The sequence below is a fragment of the Bactrocera oleae genome, chromosome 6, assembly GCF_042242935.1.
Source record: "Bactrocera oleae isolate idBacOlea1 chromosome 6, idBacOlea1, whole genome shotgun sequence".
Lineage (NCBI taxonomy): Eukaryota > Metazoa > Arthropoda > Insecta > Diptera > Tephritidae > Bactrocera > Bactrocera oleae.
Window position 1 is genome coordinate 37,019,211 of NC_091540.1, and position 15,154 is coordinate 37,034,364.

Here is a 15,154-nt window from a genome sequence, read left to right on the forward strand (position 1 = left end):
CGAAATCAGATGACAACCACGCCTAATTCCCATATAACAAAACTTTAAATTCCGTCGGATTCTTTCACTTTACAGTATACAAATCAAACGTTAATGAAGTTATCAGAAAATAATTTTTTTCTAATAACAGTGTAACACAGCAATACTTTCCTCAGTTTGATATAAAGTTTTGCCGCAACCTGAAGGTGTTCCTCTGCCTTTGTTCCCTACAGGTTGCAAGTGTATAAAATGTTCGGCTACACCCGAACTTAGCCCTTACTTATTTGTTTAATATGAAGGTTTGCCACACTTGAATGTATTTCCCCAGCTTTGATCCTTGAAAGTTGCAAAAGTATAAAATGTTTGGTTGCACTCGAATTTAGCTCTTTCTTACTTGTTCTAAATAAATAAAAATAAAAAAATTGGTTTAGCTCTGAATATAAATAAAATTGACCTTAATCTAAGCCTTAAATTCCTAATATATTGAATTCCGATCCTCTGGTTGATGTTTCCCCCATATGCCTCATATAATAAATTTAGCGATTTTGGTTGAGTTTATATCTAATTTGAGTTAATTAAGTTCAATTTTATATAAATATTTCGGACAAAATGTAGCGTTCAAACAGAGTAAGTCTACGACCAATAATATAAGTTAATAAGATACTAAACATAATTGTAACTTCCCCACCTTTGATCAATTTAATCAATTCTTCAATTAACTAATATTTACTAAAGGATTATTAGTAGCTCTGATTGCATTATTTTCTTTGATGTACTTTTCCATTTATTGCTTCTTTTTTTTAAGCTAGAAGAATTGGGTTAAAAAAGCATAAGGCCTTGGTGAGAAATATTGCCTTTGCTTTAGATTAATTGTTAGTAAAAAGATAAACGCAAATTCACATTAAAAAACTATTTGTACACTAAAATAGAGAGAAATCAAGTTGAGCAGCAGAGTAGAGAAGACAATTAAGCGATAAATGATTGTGATAAATATTCGCCTAGTTCCTGTGTACCTTGTCTGCGTATTTTGAGTGAAATGGTATTGTAATGTCTGCACATGTATATGAGGGTATAAAAGTTGAAAGTTGCGACAATTATCAAGGCTTTGGAGCCAACTTGATGAAGTCACTTCGCAAACATTTAGCCGATTACTTCGCAAAAACAGTTTGATTACAGCGTTGATACTTCTGTTTCCTCAACTAATTGACTGCTTATTTCTACTTACTGCATCGAAAATAAATGAATTTTTAGGTCACGTCGTGACATGAGCACAATATTTTGCTTACCAAGTTGAGAAGCGCCTCTTTACTTTACTCCAGCGTGGCGGGCGGCGGACCAATTGTGCTAAGTTGCATGCATCAAACTCACGAACATGCATAAATCATTCTTAAGTTATACATTTCTGAAGCGAATTGTGAGATACCTGAAAGCGAAGAAAATTACGGAGTTACAACAAGATGACGGTAGAAAGAACAGTGTAAATCGGTGAGTGAAGCTTTTGATTAGTTCGGATTTTTGACTTTTTTGCAATGCAATCCATTCCACTTAAGGGACACAATAAGTGTAAATAATTTTTTTTTGGATATTTCGATAGTTTATACCTTTATAAATAATCTGCTAAAATTCTTAATCTCTTTTGAGTCACAGCTTTTTAAATGTAGCCGCCGATATTTAATTAAAAAACGAATTTTGGCAGGCCGAAATTGTGTGTAAAACTCAACCCTTATTACTATCATAATGGTAAAGTGCTCTCAGCGAATTGTGTATAAATAATTATCATAATAATCTCAATCCAAAAATACTCAATAAACTTTTTTCAAAATCTGCAGTAACGAATTCTCAAATTGAATTGGTCCTGAGTAATATCGTTAAAATGTCTATCGTCTCGAATATCTGGAAATACTGTTATTTGTTCAAAAGACTAATTAAATTGTTTACATTTCGTTCAAAACTCAGTTTTCACTACATTTTTACAAAATTTGGCCAAATTTATAAATATTACAGGAGTTTTCGTTCTATTAATAAGTAACGTTATTTTTTTGAATTCTATAAATAAGTTCCACGCATTAATGAGATATTTAAATTTAATTGTTAACAGCAATATTAGACTTTTGTATTGTATTTTTGGTTTTGAGAATGTGATATAAGAGAGAATGCAGTAAATTGTCCGACTCAAGTTGTCGCTCGTAAGAACGTAATGAGCCAGATCACAAGAAAATTGCCGATAATGAACGACAAAGGGATCCTCGTGTGAACGCAGTCTTGGGTCGAAAATTACTTCTTTCCTCTAACTTTGATGTTGCTTATATACATTTTTTTTACAAGAGACCTACGACCAAAAATAACAAGCAGAAAAATGGCGAATCGAGTATGGCTAATATAAATTATAGAACATGAAAGTTTTAGCATTCTTTGCCTTTATAGTAAATATATTCTGTCTTCTGAAAAGCGTATCTATTATTTTGAGCAGGTCTGTATAAACTGAAATAAAACATTGTTCACCCTATCATCTTTTTCTTTTTCTGCATTGCTGTACCTGAAAAAATTGTTTTCGAACTTACGATAAATGAAAAGGCAACCGCAGCAACACCGAAAGCGACTTCAAATAATTAATGGAATCTTACCTGCGCACCGTAACTTGTCAATAAAGCAAACCACAATTGCCAAAGAGTTGTACGAACAAAGCAGACATCCGAAAGTTCGTGAGTAAAAATCTCCCGCTTTAAGTATTCTAAACAAAGAAAATTTCGTATAGTTAGGGGCTGCGAAGAAAATATTGTAAAACGTGTTGTTTTTTTTTTAGAATTGCTGCTTTGTTTAAGCTCTCTTGAAATTATAAACTTCTAATCTATTTCATTGCATGCCTTGACAACTGCCCAAAAGGCGGCATTAAGCGTGGTACACGCGCGGATTTCATACACAATGGCAGCTTCCATGAAGCCGTCGGCCCCTGTAAGTAACTACATTCGTATGTATGAGTATATGTATTATTGAGCCCAGAAAAATTAAAGTTTGCTTTTAGCCTTTTAATTTGTTTGAATCATGTTGAAATAATTGAAAACAAAGTTTTGTGTAGGTAGGATTACGATAACCCATGCCGATTTGTATCGAAACTTTTCAATATTTGTTTAATACATGCGATACGCGCTTATTATCGCTATGACTGTTATAATTTGTGTTTTTCCTTTCAATTGCCTAGTTTTAAGAAACATATATTTTAATCGGTGATGTAAAAGTTTAAATAAGGGATAAAAACTTCCTTCTAATCATCAAGTTTTAGTATTGTTTTCTACAAGATTCGTCAAGTGAATTAAACTTTAAATGAAATTGGAAATCTCAGTATTCCCGCATGCAATATGCATTGAGAAAAAGCTCATATTACTACACAATCTTTTTCTAATTGTGTAAAGAAACTTGTGAATTTATCGCAAATTTGGAGAGATTTGCACAAAAAACCCTAGGGACCCAATTTGTTAGTATTTTCTTACGCCGATACGCTTCAATTATGTAAAACAAATGAAGATAAGCCCTTTTTACAACAAAAACGGGAGCCAGGTCGACCGGGTCCCTCAGACGAAGCGGACAAAAAGGAGCCGATATATAAATATATCGGAGAGTTATTCCCATCGACATCTTATTATCTTTTATTACCTTATCTTGGCTGACTTCCTAAAAGTCCAGACGCAAAGCTTTTATGCAGTATGAATACGCACTCATACTTTGCAACGTTGCTAGTTCTAAACTTTGTACGGGTGTTTTTTTCCGAGGTATAGAACTTTAAGTTCGCATTACTGTTCAAGATGGCGACCGATTTAACAGCTGTAATGTGATTTATTCTCAGTTTGGTTTGGCAAGCAGTTTTATTTCGAAAATAATGGTTTTGTACGGAATACGCATCGCGCACTACGTTCATTTTATCGTATAATACGATGAAGCGCGCTTCTGGTTGAACAGTCAACAAACAAAACTGCCACATTTGGAGTGGAGCTAGTCTTCAAGTGTATGTCGAAACACCGTTACATCCAGAAAAACTGACTGTTTGGTGCGCTGGTGGAATCATTGGTCCGTACTTCTTCAAAAACGATGATGGCCAGAACGTTACAGTCAATGCTGATCGGTATAGAGCCATGATTACTAACTTTTTCATTCCTAAATTGAACCACCATGATGTCCAGGAGCTTTGGTTCCAACAAGACGGCGCAACATGTCACACAGCTCGTGCCACAATCGATTTATTGAAAGACACGTTTGGTGACCGCCTAATTTCACATTTTGGACCTGTGAATTGGCCTCCAAGATCTTGTGATTTAACACCGCTAGACTATTTTTTGTGGGGTTATGTAAAGTCATGGTCTATGCGCATAAGCCACAAATGCTTAGCCATTGGGAAGACAACATTCACCGTGTTATTGCCGATGTACGGCCACAAATGTTGGAAAAAGTCATCGAAAATTGGACGTCCATATTGGTCTACATCCGAGCCAGCCGTGACGTTCATATGCCAGAAATCATATTTAAAATGTAATGTTATCTTTCGGATAAATAAAATGTATTTCAATCGAATAATCCATCGTTGTTTTATTGCAATTTAAAGTTTCATACCTATAAAAAAAAACACCTTTTATAAATAAACTTTATAACACTGTTGCGTTTAGGCACATCTCTATTGCGCAAAAAATGGCCGAGGAAACCATGTTGTTAGAAAAATTTGTCAATTTAATTGAAGTGAAAAAATTTATTTCACAGTCAATAACTTAAGTACTTTTACAAAACAGTAAAGCCTGGCTGCAATATTTGTGCAGAAAAATGTGCGAGAGAAAAATACCAAATAATCAAAAAATTTTGGAAACCATTAATCAAATGCCAAATGACGTGTTTTATAGCTATTTCAGAATGCACATCCCAACTTACGAGGTAAGAAATGTAATTTCGTTATGTGAAAGGTATTATTATTACTCCATCTTTCAAAATTACCCTGTATGCTCAAACCTTCATGTAACAGTTGCCTACTGGGCGTCTCGGAGACCCATTGAAGAAGTGTCTTTATATGACAATATAGAAGTTAGCGATCGCTTTAATATTGGAATGAGTACTTGTTACAGAGGTTTTGTTCAGGTATTATCTGCGCAGAAGCAGATTATAGCATTTCCAACTACTGAGCATAGTAACCAAGTAAGAGTTACGGGAGCTTTTGTGTCTTTCCGATCACACCAATCCCATATTTTTTGGGATGTATTGATGGTATACATATAAAAATCCTGCAGCCGTCCAAGGATAGTTTTATTTGCTACAATGGAAAATAAATACATTCTATTATAGTACAAGTAAAAATTGCAATCTGAAAATAATATTTCTCATTAGCGCATGCAATTATTTCATTGTTAAAAAACCTTTCGAACGCATTTTCGTGGCGGAGCTGCACCAATGTTCTCACTGCTGATTGAGGAATCTGACTCTGTATTTTTATTCGTTAAGTGGGGACAATGCAGATGATAAATAAGCTTCCGGTGCGATTATATCAATTCGTGACGCATACACTTTATCCAGTTCGTCGATATATTTCCACGCTGTCGCCGCTTCGCCTAGGTGTTGATCTTCTTTTTGATGAAAATTTAAAACATGTCGTATTGGAAAAATAGTAAAATATTTAAACATTTTCTTACCTTTCTCTTTCGGTCGCTATTGTATTAAACAATTGCATCAACAAATTTAGCCATTAGGAATACGATACATTATCAAACTTTCCGCAATAATTTTTGGGAATGTGTGACATTGTTCGAAATCAAAGCAAAAAACATTTAGGAAGTGAGCCCTTCTTATATTTTTCATATCAATTATATAAACTCACCATACCAAGAATTTTTGAAGCAATATGTCAATGTTAAATGCGTTAAATGCAGTGGTAAGCACAAAACGGTCGAGTGTCAAAAACCAATTTCCGAAAAACCAAAATGCTAAAACTGTGGCGAAAGCCATCCGGCAAACTAGAGAGGAGAATGTATTGTCGCTAAGAAGCTTCAAAGCATTCGTAACAAAACATTAAGGAAACAAAAAATATCTACGAATTTGTAAAGATTATCAAATAATCCACCCACTGTCAATAAAAATGATGCGAACAACCCGCATCGAGTGCAAACGAGTAAGCTCAGTTTTCCGAAGTTGTGAAAAGTACTCAAAAGTAATTAACGCAAAAAACACTAAATTGAATGAAGACCTATTGACTCAAATTCTTGAGATGTTTAATAAACAAAAAAAATTCAATTTCGATCTTTGTAGCCGTTTAGATAATCTCGAAAAAAGTAAAAATAAAACAAAATCTAAGGTGTGCATGGTGTTCTCCGGGTTATGACATGGAACGCGAATGAATTATTAAAGCACCAAGAAGAACTTTAAATTATTTTTGAAAAAGAGAAAATAGATACATATGTATATGTATGTCTAATATCTGAAACTCATTTTACGAGGCCAATCTACATTACTTTCAAAAACCACGAGGGGAGGTACTAGAGCAATTGTTAAAAACAGTGTTAAACATTATAAAGATGGAAATATCAATTCGCACAATATTCAAACCACAACTATTACAGTAAAAACAATGAACCAACTCCTTATCAATTACTGCAATATATTTTCTGCCGAGGTATAAAATTCTCGTTGACGAATATTAAGAGCTTTTCAACATGCACACCCACAAATTTATTATGGGCGGCGACTTTAATGTGAAGCATGTCTACTGGGGACGCGCCTAACGACAGCAAAAGGACTAGATTTATTCGATGCGGCTCAGGAAACAGAATGTGAGTTTGTATCGACCGGAATTCCAACTTATTGGACAACGTACTCCAACAAAATACCCGATGTCATAGAATCATTTATTACTAGGCAAGTATTCCGAAATCTCATCGAAATAGAAGGGGCGCTAGATCTAAGCTTTGATCAGTTCTCAATATAGTTAACACTAAGTGAAACAGTCACTCAAAAAGAACTACATTTGAAGCTATATAAAATAAATAAACTGTCCACAAATCACAACAATCAAACAACTATAGCTAGAAGTTGACAGATTCATAAAAGAAATTCAACTAGCGGTTTAGGATAATACTCCGGAGATGAAGCGGAAAGTTATAAGTTACAATTACCCTACAAGTAAATCAAAAAAAATCTTCCTAACCAGGAATAGAAAGTTACGACGGAAATAGCAACAAACATTCTCATCACTTGACAAAACAAACCTTAACAGAGTAACAGCGGAGTTAAAACGAGAAATCACACATATTAAAAATGAGTCAATACACAAGGATCTCAGCTATCGGCTAAAAACAAGAAGATAACTCGCTTTGGAAAAGTACCAAATATCTTAAACGTCCAATACGCCACGTTGCTCTATTAAAAATTAACATTTATGTATGGGCAAGAAGTGATTAGGATAAAGCAAATACATTCGCAACACACCTATTTGAAACTTTTCGTCCAATTCCAGAAGTGTCCATTTATGAATTAAATTAAAAGGCTTAAAATTAAGAAAGCATCAGCATTCGCCCTAATTACATTTGATGTTTTAAAGCAGTTACCGTACAAAAGTTTACTAAAGCCCACCTATCTTTTTAATTCATCAATCCGTGTGACACATTTCCAATTCTCTGGAAAGTTGGTGAAGTTGTTATGCTTCCGAAATCTGAAAAGGATCCTCATATATTTTCATCATATAGACCAATTTCGCTAATTCCACAACTTCGTGTTTAAATGAACCAAGAAATGGAGAATAAAACTGAATGGTAGCAAGTCGGTTCATGTGAGTTTCACGAACAAATAATCACTTAGCCAAGCAATAAGTCTTTTTGATGTCTGCATACCATATGCCCATATACGACCTGGGCGAAGGTCAAACCGATTCGGATTGTACATAACAAATTACTTTTATACAAATAAATTATCAAGCCGGTATGGTTATATGGCACGCAACTATGAGGTTGCGTCAATGATAGAATCATAAATACAGGGTGGCTAACGAATCGTTCTATGAAAACAAACCGTTATAACGTTTTTTTCATCAATGCATAACATTTTTTTTTATGCATAGCAAATTCTATTTTATTTTACATAATTAGTTATTTCAAAAAATTATGGACCGCAAATAACCTCTTTGCTCAGCCATGCATATCTGTCGCTAATTAGATAATTATTCATTGCGGTCTGAAGGCGGGATTGCCTCAATTATCGATTTAATGGACTGCTTCAATTCAGTCAGATTTCTGGGTTTTGTTTATACACCTCTGCTGACATAACCCCATAAAAAAAGTATGGTGCAGTTATGCCATGTAACCTTTGGGGGCCCAGCGAATAGTGGACTTTCTTGATATTAACCAGCAATAACTGGTCTGTCTATGTGTGTAGCTGCTCCACCTTGCTGGAACTAATCGCTATTGAAAGGGATACGTCTTCAGCGTAAAATCTTTAAATAATGGCGGCCATTGACAGTTATTGTGTCACCGTTTCTTCAAAGAAGTTCCATCTCGTGGATTATTTCTAGATTTGATTCACTCCATATACTGTAATTTGCTTGTTTACATTTCTGTTCAGATAAAAATGGGCCTCATCAGACATAAACAGGAAATTTATCAAGTTATTGTCTTCTTCGGCCATTTGAATCATTTCTTGGAAAAATTCCAGACGAATAGTCAAATCTAGAGGGTTTAACCGGCTTGTATTTAAACTTTGTACGGAAACAGGTTTAAGTCATCATGAATTATCGGTTGTAATGACAGTCTGCTAACTCCAAGTTGCGAGTCGAAGCTCTTGAATTTTCCTGAATTGGCGATGCAACAGCTGCGATTGTTTCTTGAAAGCGAACATACAGATCTCGATGGTGCGGTCTTCTTCCGCCAAAATTCCGAATTCCCTTTCAACGGAAATGACGGACTGCAAAGCATGGTACCGCTGCACTATCTAAACCCTCTTATTGGTATCCCGATATATACGAATATTCTGGATATATAAGCAAATATATATAAGAAAGGACGATTACAAATTGAAAATATTTGCTATTTTTGATGCAAATGTATATTATTATCGAAGATACATTTGATTCTTGCTACTGCAATTCCCTGTACCAAATTACAGTTCGATATCTTAATTAAGTTAGTTATGGCATTTTATAAGTTTTCGATTAATGGCATTTTGTGGGCGTGATAGTGGTCCAATTCCGCCCATCTGCAATATCAACTTACGGTACCAAGAAACATGTATACCAAGTTTCATAAAGATATCTCAATTTTTACTTAAGTTACAGCTTGTACGGACGGACGGACAGACAGTCACCCGGATTTTAACTCGCTTCGTCGTCCTGATTATTTATATATATGTAACTTAATATCTATCTCGATTAGTTTTAGGTGATAGAAACAAACATTAGGTAAACAAAACTATTATACTCTGTGCAACATGTTGCAAGTACCAATTAATATATTCGGATAAAACTTTGTACCCTTGTGCCTTTGAAGTATTCCATCTCGAGTCTAAAAATTTTCAAAATCGGAATAAAACTGTTCAAGCCTCCACATACTGACTATGTGGACCCCAGTGCATATAACTGACTTTTTGCTGAAAATATAATATCAGTGAAACTGTAAGCTATATTCATGCAATTTGAGGAAAATCCTTGATAATAGTACAACCTTGTGTCAAAAATGGGTTGAATCGGTCTAATACTCCCATATACCAAATATAAGGATTTTCGAACTTCCAGTTCACTTCAGTCCACATATATCGGCCGATGTGGGAATGATTTTAATGAAATCGAAAGAACATATTGTATTTTTCTAATAAAAGTGTATCTTTGGGCTTAAAATAGATAAAATGGAGTGAAAACTTGCCTTAGCGCCCATATATTGTAACTACTATTCAGGATTTTGAAATATCCGGCAAACTTAACTCCATATATATGTACATATGTTTAATTTTATATATTTATAAAATGTCTTAAAAATTAGTTCTCAAGTATACCTAAGCAATGTCAAAAATGAATGAACAGCCATTGCATTTCTCTGCCCCCAATATATCCTATATACTGATTTCCGACTTTCCACTTGACTTTAAACCGTTAAGTTTTTTTTCACTTTTCTTAAAAGTTATAAAATTATGTTACCCCTAATATTTTACATTAATTTAATATATTAAGTTTAGCCTTTTGCTTATATCTCATTTAAAAATCGGTGTAATATAATTTTAGCTGACGGAAAGTAAAATATAGTACTTAAACTTAGTGAGTCTATGACCTTCAAATATATTAGTATGATACTAAATTTGATTTAACCAATTTACGATTTCGTTCAACAATGAAGTTGAACCTTTTCACTCTTCTTGCTTGTTTAACATACAGTTTTGCCAACATCTATAAGTATTTTACCATCTTTGATCCTTGCAAGTTATAATAGTATAAAATTTTCGGTTACACCCGAACTTAGCTCTTCCTTACTTGTTTATTATTATTCTTATTTTGAAGTATACCTAAAATCTACATATGGATTTGAGTGAAAAAAATATTGTTGTTTACTCTTCAAGTGAATAATATATACTAAACAAGTAAGTAAGTTCTAAGTTCGGGTGTAACCGAACATTTTATACTCTCGCAACTTGCAAAGGTCAAAGCCCGGGAAATGACTTCAGGTGTTGGCAAAATTTTATATTAAAGGAAGTATTGATCCGATTCAACTCTTTTTTGACACAAAAACATACTATTATCAAGAGTTTCATTTATTTGTTTTATTATATGAATTTCAATTATATTAGGTCAAGTAAAAGGTTCGTTCGGTTTTTTTTATTGATTTTTCAAAAGATGATAACCTTGTGTACATTTGTGCGATTTAACTCAAATATGCTCCGTTTTGTTCGCAGACTTGTTGCTAAATAGATGCCAACTTTATTATACCCCTCTCGTAGAAGGCCGCGTCCCTATTGGCAAAAAAATCGGAGAGTCAATTTTCACAGGCCTCTCTTGAGGCCAACTACTCACCATTAAGCGCAAATAATGTATACCAAGTTTTATAAAGATATCACAATTTTTACTCAAGCTACTGCTTGCACGGACGGACGGACAGACAGTCACCCGGATTTCAACTCGTCTTTTCAGCCTGATCATTTATATATACATAACTCTATATCTAACTCGATTAGTTTTAGGTGATATAAACAACCGTTAGGTGAACAAAACTATTATACTCTGTAACAACAGGTTGCGAGAGTATAAAGAAATGTGGAAAACGGTTGGCCTCAAGGGCCATCCCTGCAACTTCCCTCTAATTTCATACGCTAACGTTCAAATTTCGCTTTTTTCACTGCTTTTGAGCTCTTCGAAATTTTTTGTTTTCGATATCTAGCAAGTAGATCAACCGATTTCGACCCGGTTCGCGGCAAACGATGTGTTTCTTCAAGGTTTAGAACTGATTAGTTTTTGGTGTCGATCGGTCAAGTCGTTTGGTCGATTTTTCAAAATTTTTATTTTTGAGATTTCTCAAAATCTACTGGTCCGATTGGGTCCAAACTCACACGAAATTCAAGTTATAAGAGGGTCACATACATCCACACACACACACATACATCCACACATACATACAGACATACGGACATCATCGTAGAAATGTTCGGGGAAGCTTCCTCGACCCTCAAAACGTCGAGATCTGTTGAGAACTCGATTTTTGCAAAATGGGGTGAAACCAATATCTTCCCGATTTTTAGAAAATTTTCAATTTTCTTAGCGGGAAGTTAAAAAAGACGCCCAAAGACAGTAGTTTTCCAACTCATGATATGTTTCGGAATATTTGAACAATTGAATAATAATCAAGTTACGCCATCTCTTGGCAAATCGCACAAATATACTCATAGTTATAGATCGAATATTTAAAAATTTTACGACAGTGACACACATAAAATATCAATTGGCATTGATCAAAGAAAGAATGAATAAATTGATTCCTCGAATTACGTAGACCATATTTCTATGCAAAGACCAAGTCTTTTGCGAGAAATGTTAATTTACAACTTTTTTCAAGTTCTGAGAGGTAAAATTATCAAAATGACTTGATGAAATGAAAGTTTGTGAAATCAATTTTGAGCTGCTTTCAAGTTGAACATTGAAATCAGATACGCATTTAAATTTCTATGCAATTTTTTTGAAATAATAATTTAATAAGTGCTAATGTGGAAAATTATTATAGTCGATTATTACTCTGGCTCGAAAAACCTTTCCAACACATTGCATCTGTTCTTCCATAAATCACTTTAACAGTAAACTTTTTCTGAAGAACACATCTGTAATTTTATGTTTTACATTCTTTTCTTATTCATATGCGCATTTATGAACAGGTTGGTTGAAAAGTTAGTAGTGCGCACCAAGAAATAGCAAGTAATTTTGTTGATTGATTATGTGCAGAAAGATAAAACAATCAACTCTGAATATTATTGCAGCCTTCGATTCAGATGGACGAAAAAATTTGTGAGAAAAGGTTTGGTTTGCAGCATAAAAAACCATTAATCAAGACAATGCATATACTCACAAAGGTGTTTTAATAATGACAAAATTTAACGAATTAAAGTACGAATTGCTTGAGCATCCACCGTGTGCACTAGATTTGGCTCCCAGCGATAATTCTTCAGAAACCTGAAACAATTTCTTCGTGGAAAGCGTTTTTGTCGAATGAAGAAGCTATTACAGCCGTAGACGTAGAGCTCCCGGAAAGTAATTATAGGGATGGCATAAAATTATTTGAGGTTCATTGGAAGAAAAATTATTTTGTATAAAACAATATATTTCGGCCCAAAAACAGTATTCTTTCATTTCGAGCGCAGAAAATTTTGTATGTACCATAAGTGTGTTCTTAAAATTTGCGTCACTTACGCTTTTACACCCATCCTTAACCTCGTTTTTATTGCGATTTTCTTCACACTAACGCACCGGAGTATTCCCACTCCTACTCAGAAATAATGTGTATGTACATTTGTTATACAATTTTTATTTGAATGTCGATAAAAAACGAAGTACAGGTACAGTTCTCGTGTTTGATTTCAGTGCTTGTGATTGCCCAGTGTTTCTGTCTTATGCCGGTGCGTGGAATACTTGCACCCAGCCCGAAAGGGTTGTCCTTCCGCTGGAAGAGTTTTCGGACGTGGTACTGCATATTATATACGTTGGTGACCATTGCTGATACGGGCTTCACCATTAACATGGTCGTAAAAGGTGTACTGGATGTGCGAAACATTGGTTGGTGGTTGCTTTTCACATTTGGATCTTAAAGTGCCTTGAGAGTCTTGCTAATATACTCCTTAAAACTCTTTTATCTCATATTTTAACCATAAAACGTGTTTAGAACCATTAATATTTCATGTCAGTATACTTCTGGCTTCAATTAGTTTCTTGCGTCTGGCCGGAAAATGGCCGCAGCTGATGCGAAAGTGGCAGCGGGTGGAACGGAATATGCCGCCTTTTCAGTCGTGGAGTGAACGCGAGGCGCTGGCGGTGCGGGTGCACAAGGTGACCTTCGTACTGATCACATTGTCGCTGAGTAAGTGATTCGCTCTACGCACATGACATATTTAGTCAGTTAGCCGTTAATTTAAATTCAATTCTGCTTTTCAGCTGAGCATCTACTGAGCACTATTTCAGCCATACACTTCGCCAACTATTGTCCTTCACGAGTGGATCCAATTGAATCGTATTTCATGACTGTTGTTTCGCATATTTTTTTCGTTTTTGATTACTCTACTTGGTTGGCTTGGTTTGGAAAGATATTGAATGTGCTCATGACTTTCGGTTGGAGTTACATGGATGTCTTTCTAATGATAATTGGCATAGGACTCTCATCACTGTTCGAACAAGTGCAAAACAGTTTAGACCGTGTCAGGGGTCAGGTAACACAAATATATGGAATTGAATAATAATAATTACTTAGTTACTTAAAATATGTGTCTTTGTTTTGAGTTTTCTCAGGTGATGCCCGAAGCTTATTGGACGCGTACCCGCTTGCAATATCGGCTTATTTGTGACCTCATAGAACAAGTAGATTCCGCTGTATCTGCCTTAACTGTGCTGTCTTTCGCTAACAATCTTTACTTCGTTTGTATCCAATTGCTCAAGAGTATGAAGTAAGTTTGCCCATTGCATATTGTCTTTGCTTGGGAGGTATTTTGAATATATAATATACACATAGATTAGGATATTCAGAGTTTGCCAAGTACTAATTTTTCTATTAGTTAGTGTGTCTGTTAGAAATTTTTTACATGCAAAAGCAGTCTCATACCTTAAACAAAGTTTTACAAACATAATATGTATAGCATCGTATATTATATCTTATATTATTAATAATCATTCCTTACTTCTTGATGTTTCTTTAGCACAATGCCATCTGTAGCACATTTTGTCTACTTCTATGCGTCGCTCAGTTTTCTCTTGGGCCGTACCTTAGCGGTCTCATTGTATTTGTCCGAGGTCAACGATCGCTCTCGTGAACCTTTAAAAATAATCAAACAGGTACGGAAGGAGGGCTTTCATCCTGAAATCGACCGGTTGGCTCATGAGATAGGCATGGATACGGTAGCCTTGACCGGGTTGCAATTTTTTAACATTACCCGTGGATTGGTGTTGACAGTGAGAGATTTACAACGATATGTGCGAAATATCTCGATTTAATTTTGTAAATTAATTTTTTAGGTTGCCGGCACTATTGTCACTTACGAATTAGTGCTTATACAGTTTCATGAAGATCAGAACTTATGGAATTGTAATTAATTAGTTTGTTCGTTTGCAATAATTTGAAATAAATACATTTGAAATATTTCCATGCTTTTCTATTTGTGCTGCGGTTTTTAAACTATGGTTTATGAGGTTATAAGTATATCCATCTGGCTAACTCTACAACGAGCATTGTGCATATGTCAATTCCTACAATCATTATAATCATTTCGATAAGCATACGAGTACATATTTAAGTAAGTAAAGTATGTAAGTATGTCTTCATTTTCTGGCTTTAGGTTCAGTTGAATAAGAGGTAAAGCAGTAAGGTAAAGCAGAGTAAAGTTTTTCTCAAAACTTGCTTATACTATTTTGGATTGCTTTTCGGTTATTAAAAAATTAATGCTAAATTTCCAGACCTTTTTTTAAAAGGCGAAATATTGAGTTCTTTAT

The 15,154-nt window shown here is 34.6% G+C and overlaps 2 protein-coding genes across 2 annotated transcripts in view; one reads left to right on the forward strand and one right to left on the reverse strand.

Moving 5' to 3' along the window:
* CapaR (Capability receptor) overlaps positions 1–15,154 on the reverse strand; it is a 165,337-nt gene that overhangs the window by 31,028 nt on the left and 119,155 nt on the right. The gene's annotated exons all lie outside the window — the stretch shown is intronic.
* LOC106618817 (Gustatory receptor 5a) lies at positions 1,095–14,775 on the forward strand. The gene is made up of 9 exons (XM_014236705.3): positions 1,095–1,464; positions 2,554–2,681; positions 2,863–2,931; positions 13,043–13,234; positions 13,341–13,535; positions 13,610–13,881; positions 13,961–14,115; positions 14,365–14,617; positions 14,681–14,775. The coding sequence occupies exons 1-9, from the start codon at positions 1,352–1,354 to the stop codon at positions 14,756–14,758; spliced, it is 1,455 nt and encodes a 484-aa protein (XP_014092180.1). The 5' UTR covers positions 1,095–1,351; the 3' UTR covers positions 14,759–14,775.